Consider the following 27323-nt stretch of genomic DNA (forward strand, 5'->3'; position numbering starts at 1 on the left):
GGAGTTCCCCGTGTTGTGCTGTAGCCGGCTCTGGGTGACTCAACAGCTCAGTCACTCTGCCTCAATCGCACCGAGGGAGCGCAGCTCGCATCCTAACGAGGTTGTTTTGAAGCCTGGCGAATATGGAATTGCGTGAATATTGAGGTATATTTTAATATACCCCCGCCTGCCGTTATTTTGCACGCTGTTTTCAACTTGTAGTACGACTGCGCTATATTGAAAACTGCCGACAAGTGACTAAAAATTAATTTTTCGTTTGGAAAACCCGAAACTTTTCAAATAGGATTTTTTTTTTAGGACGTGCTCCTCCTATAAAAGCTTTTCGTTGATTTTGTTAAGGCTATTGGAAGCAGCAACGATATAATTCATTGATTTTTGCTCCGATAGAGACATTGATTAAGGAGTCCGTGTGGAGTGGTTCATTATCCTCCGTAAACTTCGTTCTGCTTTTGAAGTGTGTTTCTAAGCAGCACGCCGAGAAGAGGGATCTAAAAGAGCTGTTGTTTTCTCCTAAACCAGCTGAGAGATGTCTGCCGTCGCCCCCGACCAAGGGAAGAGATCTCAGGGAATATTACTGCTGTCGCCGGCACTGCAGTTGCATCCGGACGCCGACAGCATCGGAGTCGACGGGGGTGACAGGGGGGTGCGCGAGCAGGTGTCGTTACCTGGGCAACTGGCACCGCACGAGCAGCCGCAGACAGTCTTCGTCATCCTGGACTCGAGCGCTGACACTGTCAACTTAATTAGGTTAGTACTGTTACTACTGTTGCTACAAATACTACTACCGCGGCAGCTACTGTTACTACTAATAGTGCTGTAGCTACTGTTATCCTAATGCAAGAAATTGTACAGGGCTAATAAAGAAACATGACATTACATTACAACATTACATTACATTACATATTACTAGAACTACTACTGCTGCGGTTACTGTTATCACTAAAAGTACTGCTGCTACTGTTGTTGCTACTACACGCTGCTATTACTACGGCACTGTTACTATCTCTAAAGCTACTAATCCAATAGTGCAGCTACTATTGCTACTACTCCTCTGAAACTGCAGCTACTACTACTACTACTACGTGCTACTGTTACTACTGTGGTGCTGTACGTACTGTAGGTGTTGCTTCTGTTTAGGTGAAATAGGATGATTTAAGTGTGTTTAAAATATATACAACATGTTTTATGGATGCAGTTATGTTTTTACCACAAGTAGTTCCGGGGAGCCGAGCTCTTTGTTCCAGAGTCTGGGTGTCAAGATGCTGCTTGTGAAAGGCAGACGTTGCCTCTCGCTGACACACGGTCACGCCTGGCTGTGATTTTTAAGGGAGGTCTGTGAGGGCAGTACAGCGAGCTGGTATTTCAGAGAAATGAAAGAGCCGGTGGCAGTTTTTTTGTCTTGGGCACGTTCACACAGGCTCGGGCGCCAGGAGTTTCCCCGATAGCGGCTGTTCTGTGGCTCCAGCGAGACTCCCCTGGTTTGTGTAACCCTGGCTGTGTTTGTGCAAGGTGTGTAAAACCCGCTCACTGGAGCAGAGTCACGTTTTCTGCACGGCCTTTAAATAATGCGACTTACGAGACTGCTTTACGCAACTTGTGCCCGCCTCCTCTTCCGGATGAACCTCCTCCTTCGTACCCCTTTTGTAACAAGTTAAATAAGTTCCACATTCTGAATTCACATTGTTCCAGAGTTGTAGGCATGGCCATGGTACTATTGCACAGTCGGCTCTGAGTACCTAGAATGCTGAGAGAACGGTTTATGTGGCTGTGTAGTGTGTGTATATGTGTGCGTGGAAAAGGGCTCATTGCGCGACATCACTCTCTCTGACCCGGCCTGACGGAGGTCTTGGGTATCACGGGACATGCCGACAGGAGAAGGGAGAGCTGCCCTCATCACGTACAGAGAGTCTAATTCGCCGCCAGTAGCTTGTCATTACGGCAGTGGTGTGCCTTTGCACTGTCTGTATTAACCCTTCCTTTACCTGTCTGCTTAGCCAGGCAGATTCTCCCTGAATGAAGAGGGAGATGGAAGAAAACGGGGGGAACTGGATTTGAAGAATACTGGGCTGGGGTGTCAGAGATGTTTTAAATCCTGGGTCAAACCTGTAGAGTCTGCCTGCCTCAGTCACGGCCTCGCATGTCCAGCGTGCCCTCCCGCACTGCCAGGTGGACGACTTCCTCTTCCTGTTTGCCAAGATGCAGTGGATTGTGTCCTATCACCTGCTGGGCAGTGACAGGGTGCAGAGTCTGGGCACTGCAGTATCAGGGTGTCCCAGGACGTGTGGGAGAGGGTGGCAGTATTGGGGTGTCCCAGGACGTTTGGAAGAGGGTGGCGTTATCGGGGTGTCCCAGGACGTGTGGGAGAGAGTGGCAGTATCGGGGTGTCCCAGGACATGTGGGAGACAGCAGCAGTGTTGGGGTGTCTAGGGGCGTGTGGGAGAGGGCAGTGTCAGGGTGTCCTTTAACCCTCTGTCCCTGTTGGAATTACAGCCAGGTTGTAAAAGGAATTCAGGAAGAAGGTTGGATCCTAATCTTGTCTGCTTATATAAGTCTCGCACCCGGGACTCCCACCCCTGGAACGGCTCTGGCTCAGTCCCGGCAGTCTGAGAGGGTCTGCCCTTCCTCAACCAGGTGAGGCACACTGGCCACGGCGCATGTCCTCTCTCCGTGCGCGGATGAGAGTCGGACTCCACTGCCAAACCACTCGTTTTGATGAAAGGTTTTCCGCTGAGGGTTTCATCGAAAGCGCCTTGCGTACCCAGGAATTTCACCAGAGCTGTGTGGAGGAAGCTCCTCACTCAGGGGGTACAACAGCAGTGTCTCCCCTGAGATTTGAACCTGCAACCTCCCACCTACAGGTCCGGAACCCTGAGCACTGCCCCGCACTGCTCTCCTTACAGAGACAGGGTCCCCCAAAACAGCAGGTTTTCCAGCACAGATGGATATACTGAAGGCTACTTGTAGACTGTTACAAGGCCACTAAGGTTTTTGTTCGGTGCTTGACAACCGATGTCTGGGCGTTAAAACTTTGAGATGGTGTATCGTGAAGGGCTCCTTATACAGTAAGGTTTGTGATTAGTATCTGTTCCTGAAGGGACACGGATTCTCTTGGTGGTGTTGCGGTGCAGTCTCTCTCACTCTCCTACACATCGCTGGCTGCGCCGACTCTGGAACTCACCCCTGGTTCGTGCTCACAGTGGCTGGAGGCGAGAGCTCGTGCTGTGGGGCCTGTCCACCCTTCGTGTCCTATCACCTGCTAAAATTGCACAACGCACCAGTAAGGATTAAGAATAGTGTGTGCTCCTTCGGCCCACACTGACAGGCTAAAAGGAATGAGGCTCTTTAGTTCTGAACACGAGAGACTATCAGAAGATGTGACACAACTATTCAAAATCCTGAAAGTGCCGACACTAAGCCCAGGATTCCATTCACAATAAACAATGAAACACGGAGCAGAGGGAAAAAAGCAGAAACTACGTGGAAGGGCATTTAAAACCGGGAGCAGGAGGCACGTCTTTACACAAAGGGTGGTGGGAGGGTGGAACCCACCATGCCCAGCCATGCTGTTGAAGCCGATACCCTGGTTTCTTTCAGAAAACAGCTGGATGGGATCAATTAACTACTGAGCTACCAAACGGGCTCAAAACGGCCCTTCTCTTGCTTGTGGCTCCTCTGTTGTTTGGACTAGTTGTTTCCTCCTGTTCATGCGAGTTACACACCAGGTGTGAAGGTGTAGGTCCACGTGCCAGCGTCACACACAGGAGAACAGGCCTATCAGAAATCAGTTCCATGTAGAACCGCCTGCCTTTCTGCAGACAGCACACTCTGTGAAAGTAAGATCGTCAGGCGTCCGTCGACTCTGCTCTTCAGTGCACTTTGCTCTCTCAGCACAGCCACCGAAAGGCAGAGCGAAGGAGACCTTGTGCTGAACGGCACCAAAGTTATGAGCTCAGCACTTTTGTTTAGTCGGGAGCTCTCTGCTTTCTGCGCAGTGGGCATTAACCTGCCCTTGTATACCTCCCACAAGACACTTCCTGCCCAGCATGGAGCGTGGGCTGACCCCACGGCCGCGCGGCTTGTGCTTGCGAGCACGGCTCGAACCCTGCTCCTCCACCAGGACCGTGTCGCCCCCTGCAGGTTTCCAATCTAACCGAACCTTGTCTGAATCGATCGGTCTGTCCATCTGCCACGTGGCCTCAGTGCTTTCTGACTTTTTCATAAAGGTGACGGTTTTGGACGTGCACTGGATTGTGGGACCTATTATTGTGGGCGTGGAGGAGAAGACTCTGCTGACCTTTGACCCATATTTCAGGCAGAGGAGAGATAACCCCCTCCCAGCTCCGGGGAGCTCTGCCGGGTCTCGGCTGCGAGTCTGTGGACCTTGAAGCTGTGAGGATGTGAGTCAGCAAAATCTGCCCAGCGAAGTCCTGTTTTTTGTTGGGGGGGCTGGGCTGTTGTCGCTCCAGCTCTCCAGACTGTGGTCTCGCAGTTCTTGCTGAGAGCAGCACTGCTCCTCCCCTGGAGCCTCTCCGCACGGAAAAACAAGGAGTTCTTTTTACTGAAAATTGCGCAAAAACAACACCCTTCCCTCCACTTCCTCCCTGCCCTCTCTCTCTCCCTGCTTTTCTCTTTCTGACACTGGGCTGCCTCTGCTCTCCTCTTCTTCCCCAGAGCTCTCCTGCTCTCTTTTCGAGACGCTCCTCACTTCTCCCTCCCTGTTCTCCCACCTGCCCGGCGTTCGGCGTGCTGTCAGGCCCGGGTTCGAGTCGCATTCCTTTCCCTTTCCTCTCCCCCCTCCTCTGTGTTTGTCTCTCTCTTGCTCTGTAAAAACAGTCGACAGCCCCCCCTCCACCCCACCCGCACCAGCCAAATCGATGAGCTCCGGCGTCTGGGAACTTGTTTTTGTGTTTTTTTGCTGCTCAAGTCAGAGATTTTACTTCTACAGCAAAAAGGAGTCTTTTCCCACAGTTGACAAACTAGCTCAAAACTTGAACCTGCCTGCCCTCGGCAGAGAGAAAGGAGTGAGTGAGTGAACAAAAGTTTTTTGTGTCGTTAAAAGAGATTTCTCAGCTCTCTCTCTGAGGGTTCGAACCCGGGGTCATGGTGAGGGAACAGTGCCCAGAGAAGGGATCTCGTAAACAATACTGCACAAAACGGGGAGGAAAAACAGCATCGTTATAAATCCTCGTTCCTTAATTGAGCCTTTGTTAATGCAACCGCAGAAAAATGTCCAGTATGTTTGCTGGCAGCAAAGAGTGCCTGAGGCAACTCTGCTCATCGCTTTACTGTAAGAGAGGGGAGGATTCAGACACCTGCGTTCTAGACAGCAGATGGAATGTGTGAGTGTTTCTCAACCAGTAACATGCAAGAGGTCTCAGTGGGGAGAACTGTAAAAAACGTGCCTTGTGGGGTGATTACTGGACACGGAGATTGGAGTCGTGAATTTCTTCCTTATTTGCTCTGGAGCAGTGCTTTTTTTTCCCATTATGTGCTTCATGTGCTGTGCCTCTGCTGTACAGCTTAGAGTAGAGCCTGCAGATCCGGGACGCTCTGACTGCTCAGTCCAGTATCCCGCTGATTCGGAATAAAATAATTCAACTGCAGCACAGTAGGCGGCACTGGCTTGGATTCAATCCCCAGTGAGGGCAGGCCTGGTTAAAACAAAGATGTTAAAGAGTAATAATTAAGTCAGTATTGGTCTGATTAAGTCACTCCTGGCTCTGCTGGGCTGGGGTCAGCCCATGCTTAGTCCAGATGAAAACACTGAGTGTCTTTCCTTGTTGTTGACGGTCTGTCCAGTTCAGTTTTGTTACACCTGTGCTCTCGGGCAATACTTCATCACAGACCAGGGGAGAGAAGTGGCCCATTGAACTCGCAATATCGTGTGAAAGGTTAAGTCAGGGGGCGGAGGGGAAGCTGCACACACCCTGTTGTGGGCTAATAATGAGCGCAAGAACGGTGAGGACAGGCAGCTCCGCCATCGAATCTCTCTGGCCGAGTATTTGGCGTGTTTTGGTTGTGGAAGTGAATTCCTTGCACAGACTCCGTTCTCGAATTTCAGATTCCTGTTACAGAATAGGTTTTATTGCAGCGTCTTGGCCTTCAAAAACACCATGCTTGAAGGACTGAAGGATGAGCTGGAGATACCAGCCCAGCGGGCCAGGACTGCGCCCTGGTCCCAGCGACTCCCACCCCTGGTTTCCCTTCCAGCCCAGTTCAATCACCAGTAACCTACTTGATTCGTTTTGTTTTTCTGCTCAAGTTGGGGATTTGATTTTAATGATGAAATGCAATAGTTAAAGGCTACTTCCTGCCTGGTTAAGCTCTGAAAGCCATTCAGACTCGTCCTGTTATTAAGGGAATTAGGAGTCTGGTTGTACGGCTGAGAGCTTGGCTGGAACGAAAGCCAGCGTGGGTCTCGGGGAACAGGACCGGTAGCCCCTGCTCCAGAGAGCTGCAGGTCCAAGTCCAGGCTTTTTTTTTTTTTTAACATTACTTTATTAACCCTTTACAATTTCTTGCATTAGGAATTATCTTTTTGCATACCCCAGCTTACTCTCCATGAGACACACAGACAGGGAGAGAGCCTGGGGTCAGAGCACAGGGTCAGCCATTGTACAGCACCCCTGGAGCAGTTGGGGTTAAGGGCCTTGCTCAGGAGCCCAACGGAGTAGGATTCCTCTGCCGGCTGGGGGATTTGAACCGGCAACCTTCCAGCCACAGGCGCAGATCCTGAGCCACAGAGCCACCACTCCAAGCCCAGGCTGCCCTGCTGTGGGTGGCAGCAGCACCCAGCTCAGATGCTGCAGGCTCAGCTGGGCTGCCTGAGGTCACAGTTGGTTTTCCAACCGTTTCTTCCAGTTCAGGGTTGCATAGGAGCTAGAGCCTATCCCAGCAGGCAGTGGGCACAAGGCAGGGTACACCCTGGATGGGACGCCAGTTCATCACAGGGCACACCAACACGCACACATTTACAACAGGGAAAGTTTTCCCAGAAGCCAGTAACACACCAGATGTCTTTGGACTGTGGGAGGAAACCCGGAGATAACCCACCCAGGCCCGGGGAGAACACGCAAACTCCGTACACGGGGGACAGCGTGACGCTGAGATATGTCGGGCCTGAGGCGTGCGTGTCGAAGAGTGCCGCGGCGGTCGACCCGCGCTCTCAGCACTTTCAGTTCTCCATCTGTGGGGATCTCGGCGTGAGACACAGCCCCAGCGCGGGCAGCTCCTCACGTCAGCGGCCCTGTCCGCGACACGTGGGGCGCGAGAGGTGAACAGCGCCCTCTGCAGGGGGGCGAAGGGAAGTGTGGCACCCTGCGAATGAGCAGGCTTCTCCAGTAATTACACCCAATTAGCTGAAAAGATCCGTCTGCGTGGTGCCTGCCTCTGTAGCACCAGCCGAAGCTCTTTAGGGGTCTGGGGTCAGGGCTCTGGGCTCGGTGCCGGAGGCTTGCGGGTTCAAATCCAGGGACAGAGGGCTGCTGTTGTTGTGCAAGGCTCTCCCCTCTGATTGGCTCCAGTAAAGCACCTAATTGTGCAAACGTGCAAGCAAAGGCACGAAGGTCACTTCCATTGGAGGAAAGGCATCAACGAAAAACTGGATGATTAATATTAATGACGTCGTGGGCCTGTGACTGCCTTCTGTGTCCTATGCATTGTCGTAGTCTGTGGAGGGACGTGGTGGCCTGCTCCTTGCTGCTTGTGGCACAGGAATAGTAATTCTGCAATAATATCAGCTCAGGATTGTGGAGGATTTCTTCCTGGTCTCCAGTGGTCTTAGCATCAGTACAATAGAAGGTTTTGTATTTCGTAGCTCCAATAATTCCCCGGCAGCAGCGGATGATGTCCTAAATAATCCAGCTGGCAAAGCAGACACTTCTGACTGAGCAGGAGCGAGATTTGCGTAAAGCGGGGCTGTCCAGTCCTGGTCCTGGAGGGGTCAGTGTGGCTGCAGCAGGGCTGTCCAGTCCTGGTCCTGGAGGGGTCAGTGGGTCTGCAGCAGGGCTGTCCAGTCCTGGTCCTGGAGGGGTCAGTGGGTCTGCAGCAGGGCTGTCCAGTCCTGGTCCTGGAGAGATGGTCAGTGTGTCTGCAGCAGGGTTGTCCAGTGCTCATTCGGGAGGGATGATCAGTCCATGGTCAGTCATGGACACCCCTGAACACAATATTTGAAACCAACATAGTTCCCAGTCGCAGTTTCACAGGGTTCAATGTTCTGTTTCCTCTCCGCTCTTAAAAGGCTGGACAGGATTATCAACAGGTGTGAACCCTGTCCCGTCCCAGAGTCACTGGGCTGAAATGTACCCTGTGCAGGAGGAAAACGAGCTCAGCGTGAGGGTGTCTGACACAGCGCAGCAGAAACCGATCTGCTGAGGGGCGTTGAGACCCAGCAAACGCTTAATGATCAGGCTGGGGAGACGCTGTCTCACGTCCTGTGTGCTCTGGTTACTGGAGCAAAATGCTTCAAGTCTGGAAGTGTTTTAAACCCATTCCTTGTGTGCAGAAAAAAAGTAAACGTTAACGCCCCCCAAGCAAATGGATCAGTCAAAAGCGTCAGTTAGCTCCACTGATTAACAGCTGGGTTGGACTGAACACCAGCCAACACAGGGGACCCCCATAATCAGGGTAGGGAACCCCTGCTGTGCTCATAATGCTCGCGCTGACCTCGCCTTGTATGAAAACGCACGTAGACCCCAAAAATACACCTTCCCGACCCTTACAGCTAAAACGGGAACGTGCTGTTTGACCGCTGTGTTTACGTTTCTCTCGCGCAATCGTCGTCAAACGTTAAAACTTTTTTTTTTGGACACATTTTTGAACAGCAGCTCTGCCCCCTGGTGGCCACAGCGAGGGCAGCGGCAATGTTTTCAGGTCTTTCAACTATTTTTAGCAACAACAACTCAATGTGTCGGTGCTTCCTAGGATATGCGCAACTTAACCCGTTTATTTTCTCTCGTTTTACGCGCTGATCAGCGCGGAAAGAACAAGCTTTAAACCCCGAGAGGCCCGTTTTATTTCCTATTGACGTCCTCGACGCCGGAAAAAAAAAAGCCTCGACAAGATTTGGTATTTGAGAGAAAAAAAAAACAACAAATCGGCTATTTTGGTTTCTGAAAATCCGGTTTGCGAGACGCGGCTTGCGCCTTCCTCCTTCACGGGGGCGAATCAGGAGTGAACGAGGAAGCGGCGACTCCGGGGCGCCGCGCACCCCTCTGTCGCCCTGTCTGGGGGAGCGGGGGAGCCCGGGTTTTCCTTCTCCAAAAGGGGCTGCTCCGCGCGAGGCCGTCGGCACCCATCGCCGGCCCGGCCGTCCGGCCCCACGGACGTGGGTGAGTCTGCTCCGCGAAAATAAACACACCTTTCATTATTATGATGATGATGATTATTATTTTTAAACTGCTTCTATTACTGCGATTCTCTCGCCCCCTCTCCCGGCGGCAGCGGGCGATGTTATGGGGCTCCCCGGCCGCCGTGCAGTGCGCGTTTGCCCGGAGCTGTACAGCGGGCAGGAGCGTAGCTAAGCCCGAGCAAACTCATCGTGCTGGGAGGCGCAGGGACTCACGCAGCAGGAGTCGAGCCTTCGCCTGGGGGAGCCGGACCGACGCGCACAGGCAGGAGGGGCGCTGGGCTGCAGCTGTCGGGGGTCGCGCTGCTGTTGTCGCGGCGAGGGCGCTGTCGGGGCTCCGGGCAGGTGCGGTACCTGCGGAGAGTGAGCTTGGGAAGGCAGCCGTGAGCTTCCGAGCTCGTCCCCGGCTTTCGTTTTCGATTCGCCTTTCCCCGCACCTCAGTGGCGAGTTTACCGTGATCGTCTGGCCCGGGTTAGAGGTGGTTTCAGCGTGGAATATTAGTAGATATCCCCCCTCCCTCCCAAAAAAAAAAAAGAAAAAAGAAAGCAAAACAAAATGAGTGAAAATAACAGATTGTTTGTTCAGGAAAACCCCTTCAGCGCTTGTGGACGGTGGGGAAGGTGGTATTGGTTTGGAAGTCCGCGGCGTGTTTTGTTGCAGCCAGACCGGTCTCCCACTGCGCAGCGATCTGATCCGGGCCGGGTTTGTGCCCCAGGGCCCTGCGAGTTAACTTCAGCTCGTTTGCCGACTTCTGGAACTTTTCCCGGACAGGCAGAGCCCCGCTGGACGCTGCGCTCTGCTGCTGATCGTGTGCCCGGCGGCTGGATCGCTCCGGCCGGCAGGACTGGGTCGGGCTTGTTCTGGGATGGGGGGGCTTTCTGGATGTCTGCCGGCTCTTTGATGTGCACCTCCTCCCCCTGTGAGGGGCGGCAGCGCTGCGTCTGCGTCTGCTCCCTCTAAGGGAGCACCTCGGAACCGGTCCGTGGGCAAGACCTGCCTGATCAGAACCCTTTTCGTGGACACGACCTGCGGGATCAGAGGTGGACTGTGGGCAGGACTTGCAGGATCAGAACTGGGTCACAGGCTGGACCAGCGGGATCACAACTGGGTCACAGGCTGGACCAGCGGGATCAGAACTGGATCCCAGGCAGGACCTGAGTGCGGGAGAGACAAACCAGGATAAGGGTTTCTCAGTGGTGGAGGTTTAGTATAGCTGAAGTGTCCCTTCACTTTCCTCGTGTTTCCACTGAACCGCAAGGCCTGCTAGATTAGTGCAAAATATCCTCTTATAAACTATAATTGATTTATGAATCGCAGAGCCCTGCAGGGCAGTGTGTGTGTGTGTGGCTCCCTGCTGCGATCACAATGTGGCCTATTCATTTGCACATGCGTGTATCCACCGTGTGCGCATGCACAGGGGCTTCAGGACAGCTCTGAAACAGAGCTTGTACAGGGCCTCTCCTTTCCTCATAAATCAAAGCTGCATTGTGTGATGCTTTGGGGAAGTTTTCTGTGTAACGTGCTGCACGATACTGTATCAGAATGTATTGTGTGTAGAACAGCACAGAACTCCCTGAGGTGTTTCAGAAATCCCCAAATGTATTTTTTTTGTGCTGCTCATATTTACATTAAGCATATTTATCTCTGCAAGATGGAGTGGCCCCAGTGTGTGTGAGGCATTCAAATTATTATTATTATTATTATTATTATTAATTAGCTTGGCAGATGTTCTTATCCATCTGCTCCAGTAATACATAAAGTAAATCCCAGCCTTAACAGGCTGAAGGAACTGAAACTCTTCGGTCTTGAACAGAGAAGACTATGGGAGAGACCTGATGCAAGTGTTCGGACTCCTTAACTACTTATTACCCAACGCCTCTGGGCAGGACGAATGGTCTCCTCTCGTTTTGAAACTTTCGTCTGTTCTGAAGAGACAAATTCTAATGCATCAGAAAAATCAGTAAAAATGACAACAACCCTGGGAGGCATATTGCTGCTGGATTGGAATCACAGTGTTGGGATAAAGTGTTTGGTCTGATCTGCCTCAGGCTCCTGAAAGCCCTGCAGGGTAATTAGGCCTCGTTGGGTGTTAATGCAGACTAAGGTTAATTAGCAGAGCTGGGGGGTCAGTACTGTTGGACCATCTCTGTTTCCCAGTCCTGTCTGCAAGTAGAGACTGTTGTCTGTGCTGAGTGACCTTCAAATAGAAAAGGAGAGGCAATTCAAAATAAAAATAACAAATGTCATGCCATGCACACACACAGTGCCACACCACACAAACACCCACACAGTGCTAGAGACACACAGCCACACACGCACACAGAGTGCACCCTGCCACATATCCGCACACACTTACCGACAGATTCACACTGCCACACACACACACAGACACATTCACACTGCCATTCACACAGTGGCACATACACATGCACAGTGGCACGCACGCAAACTGACACACACTGAGATGCTGGCCCACACTGTTGACTAAACAACCCACCAGAACATGGGACACAAGCTCTCTCTTCATGCAGCAGCTACTCAGACTTGCATCCTTCTATAGACTGCAGTGTGACTGTGAGCTGCTGACCTGCTCAGATCCGTGTAGCTCAGGGCAGGATTCAGCTGGAAGCACTGCTGGACGAGGGGACTCCTGTGGTCTCTGCTGTCCCAGCTCTCTGGATGGATTGATAGACAGATATGCAGCCCATTGCCCTGCTGTTCCTGCTCTGTAGACTGATGGGATATCTGAACAGTCCCACTGCCTGTGCTGTACCTGCTCTGTAGACTGATGGGATATCTGAACAGTCCCACTGCCTGTGCTGTACCTGCTCTGTAGACTGATGGGATATCTGAACAGTCCCACTGCACGTACTGTATCTGCTCTGTAGACAGATGGTATATTCCGCGGAGTCGGAGCGAATTCCAGGAAAACGCAGCCTTTGAGCAAGTCCAGCCGGTTCTGTGCGCAGCCGGGCTGTGGGAAACCCAAGACCAGCAGCGCGAGTAGGGTTCCCTGCCACTCGGTGCCTTTCCTGTGCAGATTCCGGAGCGCCGCGGTGTCGGGCGACACACAGGGAGAAACCCAGCCAGAGAAAAGTCCGCCTGGAACCTTCTCCGCCCCGGTTCTGGGCACTTCTCCTCCTCCGACACAAACGAGGCAGATCAGCCAGCAGCTGCTGCTGCCCAGAGTAGATGACCGCAGCCTGTGCAGCTGCAGAGCCTCAGTCTCCAGTCCAGAAGGGTCTTTTCCCACACTGTGGGGTTTGTGCTGCTGTACAGCTGGCATTGGAGGTGCTTTACCAGTAGTGTGGTGTGGAGGAGTAGACAGGGCTGTGGGCTGGTGACTGGAAGGTTGTGGGTTCAAATCCTGGCTAGGGACTCTGCTGTTGTCCTCTTGCGCGAGACGGTTCACTCGGGCTCGCCCGGCGAAAACAACCCGTTATGAAACTGCAGTTTTATTTTTGGATAAAAGTATCGGCCAAATAAATTAAGAGTAAAGCAAATCCTGATGAATTTTGTTCTTCATTGCGGTTCCTCATGCTGGCTGGCTCCATCAGCTCCCCGGTGTTGCTCCAGTGGTGTCGGTCTCCCTGCAGGGTCCTGGTTGCTTCAGATGGTGTTGGTTGTGGTTTGCAGGTTCTTCTTCACCTGCTGCTCGTCCCAGGAGGACGCTTGAGCGGCGGATGTCCCTTCTGCCTTCCGTGGGGGTTTGTAAATGGGTTTTCCCTCTCCTCTTCCCCCTCAGCTTGGATTCTCTCCTGCCCGAGTCCGGGATCGTCGCCGACATCGACGTCGAGAACATCGTCGCTTCCAGCGCAGAGACTTTCTACCAGCTCAAGAGCCAGCCGGTCGAACTCAGGTACCCCCACACTGCTGCGCCCCAAACTCCCCCACACTGCTGCGTCCCAACCTGTCTCAAGTAACCTCCACACTGTTGTGTCCCAAATTACCCCACACTCCTGCACCTACACTGCTGCGCCCCAACCTGTCTCTCTCAAGTGATCCTCACGCTGCAGCACCCCCAAACTCCCCCACACTGCTGCGCTTCCAGCCTGACTATCTCAGGTGACCCCAATACTTCTGCACTCCAGCCGGTCACGCTCGGGTACCCCCACACCACCTCCCCCCAGCCCGTCCCTCCCTTGTGCACTGTGAGAGCAGGCCAGGCACTTTACACCAAGGATGGTGGGAGTGTGGAACAATTTGCCGAGCCGTGTTGTTGTAGCCGATACCCTGGTTTCTTTCAAGATACAGCCGTCTCAGATCCTGGGATCAGTTAACTATTAGGGTAGCCCATCACACGTTCCCCCCTGGGCGGAGAGACCGAGACGCAGAGCCAGAGTCCAGACCAGTGGTGCTTCACCAGCAGTGTTCCTGCAAGAGGCAGGAGAGATGCTTGTCTTACTTTGGTGTCAATTGAAGTGAACCAGGTTAGAAAAAAACACTAAATGCGTTACCAGAGCTCTCCAAGAGACTCCTTCAGCAAAGTCTTGGCTAATCTTGGCTCTGCATAGAGAAGCTGTAGCCCGGTGCTCTCAATACAGCATGGTTAAGGGCCTGATACAGAAGCTGTGAGTTTTGCATGTTCTCTGCGTGGGTAAGACATGGTGTGTAGGTAGATTGGCATCTCTAAATTGCCCCCTGTGTGTCTGTGTCTAGGGGATATTCTGCCTTGTGCCCATCGTCTGCGAGGGTAGGCTGCAGCTGACCGCCCCCCTGTGCTGGACCCTATATCGGACCAAGGGGGTATTCAGAACAGATGGATGGCTCTGAAAATGTTCCCACACTGCTGTTCCCCTGTGTATCTGCTGCAAAACCCTTCCCAACTCTTTCCAACAATTCAGAGCTTGTCTGTAATCAGTTTGAGCCGCTGTCTTGCTGTCTTGCTGTCTTGCTGTCTTGCTGTCTTGCTGTCTTGCTGTCTTGCTGTCTTGCGATTTGTGTGTGTGTTTCCGTCTGTATGAGTGTGTGAGACACTGGTCTCTGCTGCTTACGAACATGCAGATCTAACTGCGACCTTTAGACGTAACCTTTGCACACATCTGTGGTGAGGTATTAACAGCCCTGAGCAGGAAGCCTCAGAGAGAGTCCACTATTTAAAGACAGGCACGGAGTCTTGGGCTGCACAGCCAGAGGATCAGACACTGAGGAGTCACACCAGCGATTGACTGAACACAACAGGGCCCTACAGGAGCCCAGCAGGCTCCAGTCTAAACCTGTACTGGGGTCTCGCAGTTAAAGATGCAGGCTCATCATAGCTAGAACTCCATCTGCAGTACCAAACACCGCCCTTTTTTTTTTAAACGAGGGAACACGTGGGCTTTCTGGCTTTTCAACCTCCCCCGGACCCCAACCCGTATTGTGGCCAAAACGCCGAAGCTGGCCGGGGCCGGACAGAGTCCTGCCCAGGTGCGACTTTCTCTCCTGTGGCTGACCTGTCCACTTCTGTGGACAGGGGGCGCGTCGGGGGCCGAGCAGGGGACACGTTATCTGTCCGATTCAAACCGTCCGCGGTCATGTTTGCTGTCGGGCCCTGATGCTCCGCTCCGCTGCTCCGGAAGGGCCAGCCGTTCGGCAGGCTGGAGTCTGGATGTGCGGAGAATCCGTCGAGCTTCAAACATCAGGCCCGAAGGAACAGGAAGTTTTCCAGACCCCTGGGAACACATGCTTGCATCACATTAATCAGCTTGTCGGCGCTGGCGTGCGCAGCGGCACACAGAAAGAGCAGTCTCCTCCAAGTAGGGCATCTGTAAACTTGAAAGGAAAGGAATTTTGAAAGGAATTTTTTTTGTCCCCTGCCAGATGTACAAGTTTCGGGTCTTTCTTTGCCCTCTGGAAATGGAAGGAGAACAATTTATTTTTCCTTCTTATTCCTCACCTCCAGGTGCTTCTCCGGGTTTGTGGTCCAGTCAGTCCAGCTGTTGCCTGTGTACCGGTTGTGGATTCTGAGTTACAAGAGGGTCTTTTCTTGTATGAGCAGTGAACAGTCTTGGAAAGTGATGTCATTATTACAATACACACGGGATGGTCTGATGACTAAATCTGTGTGCTGGCAGAGTTGGGTCCCTCGACTTCAAGGCTCTGCTCTTCACAAGACAGACAAGATTTAAAGCTTTCAGAATTCTGCAGGTCTCACGGCACAGTTCCTGGTGTCTCAGATACTGGCTAAATGAAAGTAGGACTGCGGTTGGTTTCGGTTCCCCACTGAGCGCTCGTTCTGCGCAGGGACACTTGACCTCGTCGTTCTCCCCTCCGTGGGAGTTCTGCTTCCCACAATGCACATGCAGTGCTCTGCTTCCCAGAATGCTTCTGCACACCTGGCCGGGCCCTGAATCTGCGAGAGCTCAGCCCTCCTGCCACACGGGGCTTGATCCTGGCCTTCTGTCCGCCAGGAGCTACAGGGCCACACCCAGGGGAGCACAGCGGTTCTGTGCCTTGCAGCGCAGCCTGACAAAGAGTAAGCAGAGGTTTCGTTGTAAATAGTTTGCAGGCGTGGCCTCCGCAGTTTTGGGAGAGTTGGTTCCCCAGCTCCTGGCCGAACGCTCGGGGAGTTCCACGCCTGTGTGTCTGTGTCCTCCTGTTGAGATATTTCAGTCTCGCACCTCGCAGGACAGCCAGAGCACAAGTCTGAAGAGATAAGGTCCCCATCGGCCGTCATACAGGCTTTCAAGTTCGGTCTTGTCTGACGCAGCTGGTGCGCTTGACTGGTGATTTCTAAAAGGAGTATTTCGGGGTCGAGTCCCGGTTGCGTTTTGCAGGTCATGGTTCGGTTCAGGTGGAGTCCCGGGCCCGGGCACGCCCTGGCCTTGCCCTGTGGCTCGGTGAGCTGTGGAAATGGGCACAAGCATGGCTGCTGCTTCAACTGTGACGATTTGGCATCCCATTCAGGGGCCATCCTGCCCTCTCAGTTCACTTCACTGTACCGGTCCCGATCCTGGGGTAAATTCCAGCCCAGAGAGACCCCTGGATACCTGGAGGGGCATTTAAAAAAACAACAGCAGGCGGCTCTCGTGCTCTGCGAGATCGCAGGCAAAGCCGTTGCGGCCCCGAGCAGGAAGTCACTTTCTGAGCGGGGGATTTCCTACTGCCACCCCCGCCCCCTCGACGTTTTTCCTTTCCCCTTTCGGAGATGAGCAGCGTCTGGCTCGGCGCTCGCCCTAGGCAGCGTTCACACACTGAAGAACTCCTCGTCCGGCCCGTGGCCCAGCTCCGGGGGTGGGGTGGCGCCTGACCTGACCTGACATGCCCAGCCCGAGCCTTGAGCTGAGAGAGGAGGAGCGCGGCCAGGCCGGTGGTAGAGGGGAACCTCCCACTGCGACAGCGGCCCCTCACCTTTACCCCCCCTCACACGGTGACGCCTGCAGGCAGTGCAAGTGTGATCCATTGCTCTCGGGCAGCGAGCGTTTTCAGCGGTCTTGACGTGCTCCAGGGCTTTGCTTTGCGAAGACTCGTTCCTTGGGGTCGGAGCCTGGCTCGTGAGGCGCGACCCTGACCGCTCACCCCGCGCACCCCGGTTCGGGCGGCTGGGCGGGGGGGTCTGCGCTCGCGAGGAGGGAGGAACGGTTTTGCGGATTCGTGGCTCAGCGCGCGCTCTGCCAGTCACAGTGACTCAGCAGTGTTCGGGCTCAGAGGCTCAGTGTCTGCAGCTCCAGGAATAAAAGAGCAAAGAGCTTGGCTTTGCAGGAGACGGGATTATCGTCCTCGCCAGGCCTCGCAGGGGCGCAGGAGATCACACAGGGCCGGGCGTTTGTGGGGGGGGGGGTCTGTCTGTTGAAGATCCCGGCCTGTGCCGACCGCGTGCGCGGGTGCGAGGGCAAGGCAGGGGAGGGCGACGCCACAGACGTCCCCGCGCTGAGGGCCCTGTGTAGGAGCTCCAGCAGCTCAGCGAACGGCTCAAACTGTGTCAATTAAGGAGGACGTAAAAAAAAAAAAACTGCTGAGGAGCAGGAAGCCTTTTTTTCTGCAAGTTTGACTTCGCTTTCCAGGCCTCACCACTCCTTTTAAAAACGATCGTGGATCTGGTATTTCTCGGAAACAGTAGATAAAAGTCATGGGAGAATTTTATGACTAAAGATAACGTGTACTAAATAAGTACTCGGTATGTTGTATTCTAGCTAGTTCTGTTTCTCTCACACGGGGCAGAGTGTGGGGCGGTGTGGTGACTCTGTGGCTCAGGATCTGTGGCTGGGAGGTTGCTGGTTCAAATCCCACAGCTGGCAGAGGAATCCTACTCCGTTGGGCCCCTGAGCAAGGCCCCTAACCCCTGCTGCCCCGGGGGCGCCGAATAAATGGCTGTGCTTGCGTTCTGACCCCAAGCTTCTCGAAAAGACAAATTCCTCATGCAAGAAGTTGTATATGACTGATAGTGATCTTATCTTGATCTTATTTTATCTTCTCCAAAACAAATGGGTTTTCCGTTAACGAGCTGCACTGCTAACGCAGGAGAGAGAAGGCGTGGTCCTCACTCCCTCTGTGTGTCTCCACCCCCAGCCCGTCCCCGCCCCCCGCAGGCCCCGCCTCCTCGTCGCCGGGCGCCGCCATGACGTCGCGGGTGTTGCTACGGCAGCAGCTGATGCGGGAGCAGGCCCGGGAGCAGGAGCGGAGGGAGGCCCAGCAGCAGGCGTCCGCCGCGCAGCTCCGCCCCTCCGACCCGTCCCCCGCCATCAGCGTGTCCGCGCCCAGCCCCGCCTCCCGGCCGCCGCCCGCGCAGGTGCCCGTCGAGGTGCTGAAGGTAAGAGTCACACGGGCAGGCCCTGCCTGGGAGGATGATGGGATGGCTGCTGTCTCCTCTTCGGGGTCAGTGTAACCCAGCTGTAGTGTGAAGTAGCGCTCAGTCAGTAAGCCTGTATTGACGGATGCGTAGTGTTCAGTAATGTGCTGAATGACACTTGGGGCCAGTGTAGTGTTAGTGCTGAGCAGTGTTGAGTGAGTCAGTGTGCAGTGACGCGTGAAGCCAGGGCAGTGTTCGTGCTGAGCAGTGTTGAGTGTGTCGGTGTTCAGTGACGTGTGAAGCCACAGCAGTGTTAGTGCTCAGCAGTGTTGAGTGAGTGTGTGCTCAGTGATGCATGAAGCCAGGGCAGTGTTAGTGTTTAGCGGTCTTGAGTGAGTCTGTGTTCAGTGACACGTGAAGCCAGGGCAGTGTTCGTGCTGAGCAGTGTTGAGTGAGTCAGTGTTCAGTGACGCGTGAAGCCGGGGCAGCGTCCGTGCTGAGCAGTGTTGAGTGTGTCGGTGTTCAGTGACGCGTGAAGCCACAGCAGTGTTAGTGCTCAGCAGTGGTGAGTGAGTGTGTGCTCAGTGATGCATGAAGCCAGGGCAGTGTTAGTGTTTAGCGGTCTTGAGTGAGTCTGTGTTCAGTGACACGTGAAGCCAGGGCTGTGTTAGTGCAGAGCAGTGTTGAGTGAGTGTGTGCTCAGCAGTGCTGGCAGCCTGTGTTAACTCTGTCGCCCCCCCCCTGGCAGGTGCAGACGAACCTGGAGAACCCCACCAAGTACCACATCCAGCAGGCTCAGCGCCAGCAGGTCAAGCAGTACCTGTCCACCACCCTGGGCAACAAGGTGGCCACCCAGGCGCTGGGCGTGTCGCCCTCTCCCCAGCCGGGCTCCGCGCCCGAGCTCGCGGCGGCGGCCAGCAGCGCCCCCAACAGCCCCATGGCGCTGCTCAACCTGGGCTCCAACTCCGAGAAGGAGGTAAGGCGCCCCAGTCCCGGCACAGGTCCCCCAAACCCGCGACGCTGGGGGATGCTTGCTCGCGTGCAAGAGCTCCCCTGACTCCGCACGGCCTCCCAGGAGAATCTCATTTCCTCCGAATTATATATCTCTTTACACAGTCTCTTCCGGACATCTGTCGCTTTTTAAGTGGTTTTCGTCGAGGCCCGGACTCGAGAGAGCCCCGTCTGGTGTGACTGGTGCGTTAAGATCACCAGTGACCTCTAGAGGTCTCTAGAGAGCTCTAGACCAGTGACCTCTAGGAGCTCTGGAACGTATCGAGCTCGAGTAACTAAGACGGGGATCGGCAGCAGCGGGAGACCTTTCGTCCCTCTCGGCCCCTCTCGCGCTGCGCGGGGGTCAGTGAGTTCCAGCCCCCGGGGGTCAGCGTGTGAACCGCGTCTGAGCCCCGGATCCCTGTCCTCACCGCCGTCTCACATTACAGGCCCCACGTCTCACTCTCCCGTCAAATACAACACAGAGGCCCTAATGGCATTTGCACTAGCCCGCAGGCAGGCAGGGAGACCAGGAACAGCGGCGAGGCTCCTGTGGCCCAGCACTGCGATCCTTCTCGGGCTGAATCCTCTTGGTCAAATAATGGAGGGGGAAAAAAAGCAGAAATGCAGCTATAAACGGATACATGCGATTTGATAGATTTTAGAATTTGAAAAGAGGAAAGGATTGTCCTGCGCTGACGGGCTGAAGGAACTGAGACTCTTCGGTCTTGAACAGAGAAGACTATGGGAGAGACCTGATGCAAGTGTTCGGACTCCTCAAAGGCATCGACCGAGACAGCCCGGAGGGGTTCTTCTTCAGAACCAGCAGTGAGACACCAACCACTGGACACAAGTGGAAACTGCCTGTGGAAGAGCACGGAGGACTGAGCAGAGGAGGCACTTCTTTACACAAAGGGTGGTGGGAGTGTGGCACAGTCCGCCCAGCCAGGCTGTTGAAGCCAATACCCTGGTTTGTTTCAAGAAACAGCTGGATGAGATCCTCAGCTACCAAGCAGGCTGGATGGGCCAATCGGCTTCCTTTCGTTGGGCAACCTTCTTCTGTTCTGAAAATGACTTTTAACAGTAATAACTGGAATTGAACCAGAAGTGGGTCAGACTGCTGTGCAGTAGTCCCCGGAGTTGAATGCCCTGCTGCTGTGTGGATATTAGTGCTACCTCTTGCACTGAAATCAGCAACATTCTGAGAGAAACTCATTTTCCAAATGAATGGTCCATCATTCACGCTATTGTTTTTTTTATTAAAAGTGATCCTATTTAGTGAACTCCCTTTGTAAATGTAATAACGGGGGCTCTGTAATTCAGGAGTTCTGCTCGGGAACCAGCTTGAAAATCTCCTCTCCTGTCTCTCTCCGTCCTCAGATCGATGACGTCATTGATGATATCATCAGCCTGGAGTCCAGTTTCAATGATGACATCATGTCTTTCATCGACACCTCCCTGCAGATGCCCAATACGGTGTGTATTTTTTCAAGAAACACGGCAGCCTCACGCTCCAAATCAAAGTTACCAAATCGAATAGACACAATTAAAAAAAAACAAGACACAAACACAAGGGCTTCCAATATGGCGTCCTGGAAGACTGCAGGGACAGTCTGCAACTTCATTGTTATTCGTAATAATAAGACAGCCAGTAGAGCTGGACAGACAGCTCAGGCAGTAGAAGTTTAGATCAGGTGAAAGCAGAAAAGAATGAATGAGGTTGTGTTGCAAGCTGCTCTACTCCTGCCAGGAAAGAAGCCGAGCTCATGGTGCAGATTAATCCGCTGGGAGCTGCTGGAATCCGTCTGTGAGGTGGGAGTAAATATCCACTTCTGACACGCAGATAAGACTTGCGAGGCCAGCAGCCCCTGGGTGGGGTTAACAGGCAGGAGGCAGGAGGGACAGAGGGAGGGAGGAAGAAGAGGGAGGACACAGTGTGCGCAGCAGAGATAGCGGTAGAGTAACTTCCACCGAGCACATTTCCCACCTCTCTACGGCCGGCTCTCGGGGTTCCTGGGGCTCGGAGGAAGAGAATCGCGCTGAAGATGAGAATTTGTGTTTTGCTGCCAGAGCATGACAAGAAGAGGAAGAAGGCTGAGGTAAAATACGACTGCAGATTATTTATTTTTTTAAAGAAAAAGACGAGAAAATGCCCCAACTGGGGGAGGGTGGTGCCAGGCGTGCTTTCGTGTTTTCACGGTTATCCTGGGAGATTCCTGCTCTTTCCGGGAAACCGCTGGGATAGATGCCCCAGCGCTGTTATGAGCTGTGAAGAAATGCCCCGGGAGTCTGTGGATGTGGGCAGAAGGTTGTGCTGTTGTGGTGTATTTTTCTGAAGCACGTGTGGTAACACAGAAGCACACTGTGCTGATACCAGGCATGCCTGCTACTCTTCTGTTGCGGCAGTTAACAGGGCCTGCAGGTTTCTGTAACCTTTCTGCTCCGCATAAGTCAAACAGAAGTTGTCAATTTAAACTTGAGGAAGATCCGGTTACGTTTCTGTTTTGTAATTTCAGGCTTTTGTGCTAGTAACTGTACACCTGGTATACGGTGTGTACACTGTATATGCACCAGGTTGACAGTAAACACCTTATGTGTTAAAAAACTTATCTGATCCTCTCTGAGAGCCTTTAGCGTAAAACCAGTGATTCCCAGCCCTGGTCCTGCAGGAACACTGTGTCTACTGGTTTCCCTTCTAGATAAGCTCTATATCACCAGCGCTAATCGATAACTTAATTGGGCTACTTGCTTTCTTAGACTTTTTGTTTAACTTGCAAATAACTATTTCGGGCCACAGCTGTATCCTCTCCTTTGGAAGAGCTCTCACGGTCTTAAAGGTATGACCTCGATGGGCCCGGTTCTGAATGTTCGGGTCGTGCCTTCATCTGTGGGCATCACATGGCAGAAACAGCCTCCTGGAGCCTGGTGATGCCTGCAGGGAACGGCGTGTGTGTCCGACTGTGTTGTCTACCAGGCCCGGTGTTGTTCCGCAGTGTTGTTTCCAGACAGATTAGCTCGGCAGCCGTGTCTGTGTTTTGACTCCTGCGTGGTGGAGACGGGCCGTGCTGTGAATGGTCGGAAGACTTAGTCTTGCTTTTTCAAAACCAATAGTCTCACCCTCCCCTCGGAATAACAGAGCATTTTGTAAATACTGGGAAACCCCTGAGAAACAAGCAGCTCAGCGTCGTAGGGCAGGTTCTGGAGTCGACTGTTCCAGTACGCTTACGAATGAGAGGAGGGGAGCCCATTCGGTCTGTCCTGTTTGTTTGGTTACTAGTAGGGTCTGACCCAGCAGCTCCCAGCTATAGGCACTCTCCAGAAGACGGGCGGCACAGTCAGACCCTGTTCAGAGCTTGTTCCAGACACCCAGCACTCTTGCTGTAAAGGTGCCGCTCCCCGTGGGCAGACCTGCGCGGGTTCTGACTCGTGCCGTTCTGGTTCTCCGCAGCTGCCGGTGTCGGGGAATCTGCTGGATGTGTACAGCGGCCCGGGCGTGGCGGCGCCCGCCATCACGGTCAGTAACTCCTGCCCGGCGGACCTGCCCAACATCAAGAAGGAGATGACCGGTAGGACGCTGGACACCTGGTCCCACAGCTCCGTCCGCCTCGCTCCAGCCCGCACATTCCCATCCCGAGATCTTCGCCCCTTTTCCGCTGTCCTCTCCGGGAGAACCCGTCGTTCCCTGTTGCCTCTCCCCGTTTCACTTCCTCTCCCGTCCTGCTGCAGGCTTCCCTCCTCCTCCTCTCCCCCCCCCCTTCCTCGCGATCCACAATCCCCGTGGCCGGCCGGTACCCCTCCCCGCGCGGTCCAGACCCGTCTGCGGTTAACGGGTCTCTGTCTGACTCGTCTGCTTGCAGAAGCCGAAGCGAAGGCCCTGATGAAAGAGCGGCAGAAGAAGGACAACCACAACCTGAGTGAGTGCCGTGCGCACTGCGAGCCACCAACAGACCGCTGGCTCTGTGCAGCTGTACAGGGTGATTGTGGGCACTCAGCGCCCCACATTACCGGCCGTGCTGGGGCAGGACCCGGGCCCCGGATCCTAATGTCCGGGTCGGGGGCAAGTTCTGGTTTCAGATCGGGCTTTCATTTACAATGAATTTAGAATTACAGCTTGCATTTGTAGGTACGGCAATGTAAAATACTAAACAGCAGGAATATCCTTCTTCAGCGCAGGCCTGGTGTAACAGGGTATTGGTATTCCTCAGCTCTGGGCTTGTGGCAAGAGGAGCCCCTTTCTCTTTGTGAATCGAAGGGCCGAGAGCAGAAAAAACAGTTGAAATGAGCAGGCAGATCAGTTATAGGCGCCAGTGAGCCCTGGAGAGGAAGGGCTGGTTGGCCCAGCAGGGACCACGACCAGAACCCAACGCATGATGGGAAGGGCTCCGACGAGATCCCCCCCCCCGACGGGCCGAGCTGTAACTGTGTGTCTCTGTGTGCTTGTGTGTAGTTGAGAGAAGGAGGAGATTTAACATCAACGACCGGATCAAGGAACTGGGAACTCTCATCCCAAAGTCCAGCGACCCGTAAGTGTCCTCTTGCTGCAGCCCTCCGATGAGACTTTGCACACAAACGTGTGTATCGGTGCGTGGGCGCGTTTGCACATGTGCACGTGTAGGTGTTACCGTATCAGTGGGGACTAGATTTGAGGAACAGGAGAAGCAGGCTGTGCGACACACGTGCCCTGACGTGTTCAAGCCCAGAGGGCCTCTGCTGTAAAACTGGAGTGGGGTAGTCCTCACCGGGACAGAAATCCAAGTGGGTGTGTTCCACATTCCCCAGCCCACTGCTTCCAGCCAGCCATGACGGGGACTTCCCAAAGGGTGGCGCACAGCTGGCAGGGCACTGCCATGGATGGGTGGAGTCCAACGACACTTCGTCAAGGTGTCTGTGCCCCTGTGTAGCACAAGGGCTTTAGTCTTGGGAATTGGGGTTAGAAAACAAGACAAATGATACAACCATACTACTTAGAACAGCTAACATCCAAGAAGTACTGGGATGGGAGACCTCCATGGAATAGCAGGTTGTAGCTATAAGGTTTACTAGTGGACCAGTAGGGGGCACTTTTCTCTCTAAACCAGTGCCTCAGTGTGGTGATTTTGTGCTGCAGGGGAGGTTGTTCTCAAGATGTGATATCAAACAAAGGGACTCACTACCTGGGAGATGATCCAGTTGCCGTTTGTAGGAGCACCAGTGCTAACCCTGGTGTCGTGACGAAATTCCACTCAGAGCAGACGGCTGGAGCAGTTTGGTCTCCCTTAAGTCCGTCCTTAATTCACCTGGTGAAGCAGTTTCTCACTCCTCCTCCTGATCTGCAGCACAGAGGGGCTGCCGATGCTGTGCGTCTCCCGGGGGGGGGCAGCCGGTGCAGACTGGCCCCTGTGCGTCTCCCAGATGGGGGGGGAAGTAGCTCACTCCTATTTGTCAAGAGCCTTGGGATCCTTTGCGATTTATTCCACTATGTAAATACACCCAATTATTGCAAGTTGTTTATCTGGGCCACAACAAATCTCCTACATGTTCCTGACCCTCCCGTGTCATGACAGGGAGATGCGCTGGAACAAAGGCACCATCCTGAAGGCTTCGGTGGACTACATCCGCAAGCTGCAGAAGGAGCAGCAGAGAGCCAGGGAGATCGAGTCTCGGCAGAAGAAGCTGGAGCATGCGAACCGCAGCCTGCTGCTCAGGATTCAGGTGAGAGACGCACGCAGCAAGCCCCTGCTCTGGCCAGACTCTTCCGCCCAGGAGCGGTACGACAGCAGAGGTCTGGCTGACCACCGGGTGGTGCTGTTGCTCTTTGGCTCCATCTCCCTCCTGTCCCTTCCTGGCTTTCATCCCCTCCTCTCTCTCGGGCTGGATCAGAAATTCCAGACCTGTTTCCCAAATCCCGTGGTGCCATCCAAAACAGAATCACGGTGCCCAGTTTGAGCTGCCTGTAACTCCTCCCTGCAAGTTATTTGGCTGCTGGGCTAAGCTCCGTCATACAGCACTGTCTCTGCATCATTGCATTAAGTCAACAGCAATGCTTTGGACTTGAGAATTCAGGCATTGTTTCTAAATGTGTGATTTTTAAACCAAGCATACAGTTCTAAGTAAAAATAAATTAAATCTTCTGTATTTTTTGTCTTGACGACTTACTTTTTCTCTCCAGGAGCTGGAGATGCAAGCTCGCCTGCACGGCCTCGCGACCCCGGCGTCCTCCATCGGCACCGAGCCGGCGGCCAGCCTCCTTCAGCCCCAGCAGCCGCAGGGCAGCCAGCAGCTGGAGCCCAGCTCGGGCGACGCCCTGTCCGCCTCTCTCCTTCCAGCCAGCAGCCTGGGGGGTGGGGCTGCCCTGCCTTTCCCCTCCTCCTACATCTCCCCGCCCCCGTCCACCTCCCCGGGGGGCGTGGCCATGAACAGCCCCCATGACCTGGGCTCCCTGAGCTTCGCGGAGCTGGACGACTCCGCCGCGGCCTTTAACTCCGCCCTCATGTCGGACGTGGGCCTGGGCGACATCCTGATGGACGATGGGGGCGCCCTGTCGCCCGTCGGGGCCGCCGACCCCCTGCTTTGCTCGGTCTCCCCGGGGGCATCCAAAAGCAGCAGCCGGCGCAGCAGCTTCAGCATGGAGGAGGACTTGTGACCGAGCAGCACAGGCAGGGGGCGCTGTGAGGCCCTTGGGCAGCACCCGCCAGGTCTGTTTTTAATCCCGAGCTGAAAAGTGAGATGGACAAAAGGAGCGGAAATATACATATGAATTCTAGATAGCAGATAAGAGTCGGGCTATGTTTTACGGTTTCTCGTCTTTCCTGTTTGCTCGTTCTGTTTTTCCTGTCTGTGCGGTATGATAGCTGGGACGAAAATGACGCTTCATTGAAACTGTAGAAAAGAGGGAGTAAACGTTGAAGTCGGGGATCTCGGCCTTCCTGCTTCGGGAGGAAAGAGTTGAGCCACAGAAGTCCTTCAGGGACTCTCACCCTAAACAGTGTCGTTTTATTTCTTTTCTGAACGGACTGAATGGGATCAGGGTCCAGAAAAAAATAGAAAAATGCATATATGCTTCTACACGTGTATAACAGTGGCACAGCCACTAGCCGATTGCCCCGGCACAGGGGCCTGATCCCCTCCAGACTCTACTAGCCGATTGCCCCGGCACAGGGGCCTGATCCCCTCCAGACTCTACTAGCCGATTGCCCCGGCACAGCGGCCTGATCCCTTCCAGTTTCGCCATAGGGCACCAGCTCTTGCCTCCCATTACAGAAGAGTCTCGCTAAGAACTTCTAGCTGCAGGATTTTAAATAAGAAATACTTCGTTAATTAACTGCATGTCAAAAACAAGAGTCTCTCCTATTAAGACTGACACAGATGCTGCACATGCATTCTCATTCAATGCTGAGACGCACACAGGGTGATAGAGAATGCATCTTACACTCTGACCCAACTTTCATGTCGTTCTTGTGACAAATCATTTTTTTGTGGATAAACGGCAGATACTCTGTGACTCTTCCATGATCAGGTTTTCTGTCTTTTAAAGGCGGACTTGCAGCTGTTTGTTCTTGACTAAAGCCATCTGACACAATTACATTTGATTGATGAGAGGTTTGCTGCCCGCGAAGGACAACATGATTTTAAAGGAAATTGAAACTAAAAAGATGCTGATCCTGGGAAATCAGGACTCCTGCCTTGCGAAGGACAAATCAGCAGAGAGCAGTCAAGACACAAGGATGTGTGCTAAACACTCCACTGAAGTTCTCTTTTAGAACTTGCCCTTAAAATTAATCGCTCAATAATTAATCCTGACGAACCTGGTTTCCAGAGAGCATGGCACATTTGTTCTTAAAACCAGCACTCTTGTACAATAGGTTTAGAGAGGAGTGCAGGGGGTTTCCATAAAAGCCCAGAAACAGCGTGCTTCTGTTTAATTTCTGATGCACACAACGGCAGCAACAAAAATCCAGGAAAACGCAACTAAGACAGTTGTATTGGATTATAGCAATGTCAGTCACTACTTAAAAAAAATTTTTTTTTTAGTATTTGATTCTCATTTCTAAAATCATAATCCGGGCCCACACGAGTCCAGCCCGATCAGCTTGGACCCAGGGAAACCGCTCCATCTCTAGTGCGGCCGAACCGAGCCGATTCAGGATGAACTGGACAAAGGGCGATTCCCAGGCCGGACTCGAGCTCCAGTTGTCACGAAACATTCGGGAAGAAAAAGCACAGGGCACGATTTCCCCCCCTACTTTTCTGATCGGGAACACAGCCGATCACAAGCACAGCGGAAACTGGGTCGGGCC

General features: G+C 53.6%; 1 protein-coding gene and 1 long non-coding RNA gene across 6 annotated transcripts; one reads left to right on the forward strand and one right to left on the reverse strand.

Moving 5' to 3' along the window:
- tfe3a (transcription factor binding to IGHM enhancer 3a) lies at positions 1-25801 on the forward strand. Of its 5 annotated transcripts, XM_015337709.2 has the most exons (11): positions 1-144; positions 520-747; positions 13093-13206; positions 17838-18078; positions 18806-19033; positions 20428-20523; positions 22496-22613; positions 22905-22961; positions 23495-23570; positions 24591-24738; positions 25196-25801. In XM_015337709.2, the coding sequence occupies exons 2-11, from the start codon at positions 527-529 to the stop codon at positions 25667-25669; spliced, it is 1773 nt and encodes a 590-aa protein (XP_015193195.2). In that variant the 5' UTR covers positions 1-144; positions 520-526; the 3' UTR covers positions 25670-25801. The 5 variants fall into 5 exon arrangements, with proteins under 5 accessions (XP_015193195.2, XP_006625353.3, XP_069039921.1 ...); XM_006625290.3 differs by having other exon boundaries at positions 1-747; XM_069183820.1 differs by lacking the exons at positions 1-144; positions 520-747 and adding an exon at positions 9125-9329.
- Positions 8884-9885, reverse strand: LOC138225061 (uncharacterized). Its single transcript, XR_011183626.1, has 2 exons — positions 9563-9885; positions 8884-9335 (listed from the first exon to the last, which is right to left on the reverse strand). It is a non-coding gene; the product is annotated as an uncharacterized lncRNA (long non-coding RNA).
- Positions 25802-27323: the final 1522 nt, after the last annotated feature.

Source organism: Lepisosteus oculatus, chromosome 2 (assembly GCF_040954835.1).
Source record: "Lepisosteus oculatus isolate fLepOcu1 chromosome 2, fLepOcu1.hap2, whole genome shotgun sequence".
Lineage (NCBI taxonomy): Eukaryota > Metazoa > Chordata > Actinopteri > Semionotiformes > Lepisosteidae > Lepisosteus > Lepisosteus oculatus.

What these genes read in the sequence shown, in the direction of transcription:
- tfe3a (XM_006625290.3), top strand. Translation starts at nt 527, where the DNA reads ATGTCTGCCGTCGCCCCCGACCAAGGGAAGAGATCTCAGGGAATATTA. An exon ending in GACACTGTCAACTTAATTAG is followed by an intron (nt 748 to 13,092) that starts GTTAGTACTGTT and finishes CTTCCCCCTCAG; the next exon opens with CTTGGATTCTCTCCTGCCCG. An exon ending in GAAGGACAACCACAACCTGA is followed by an intron (nt 22,962 to 23,494) that starts GTGAGTGCCGTG and finishes GCTTGTGTGTAG; the next exon opens with TTGAGAGAAGGAGGAGATTT.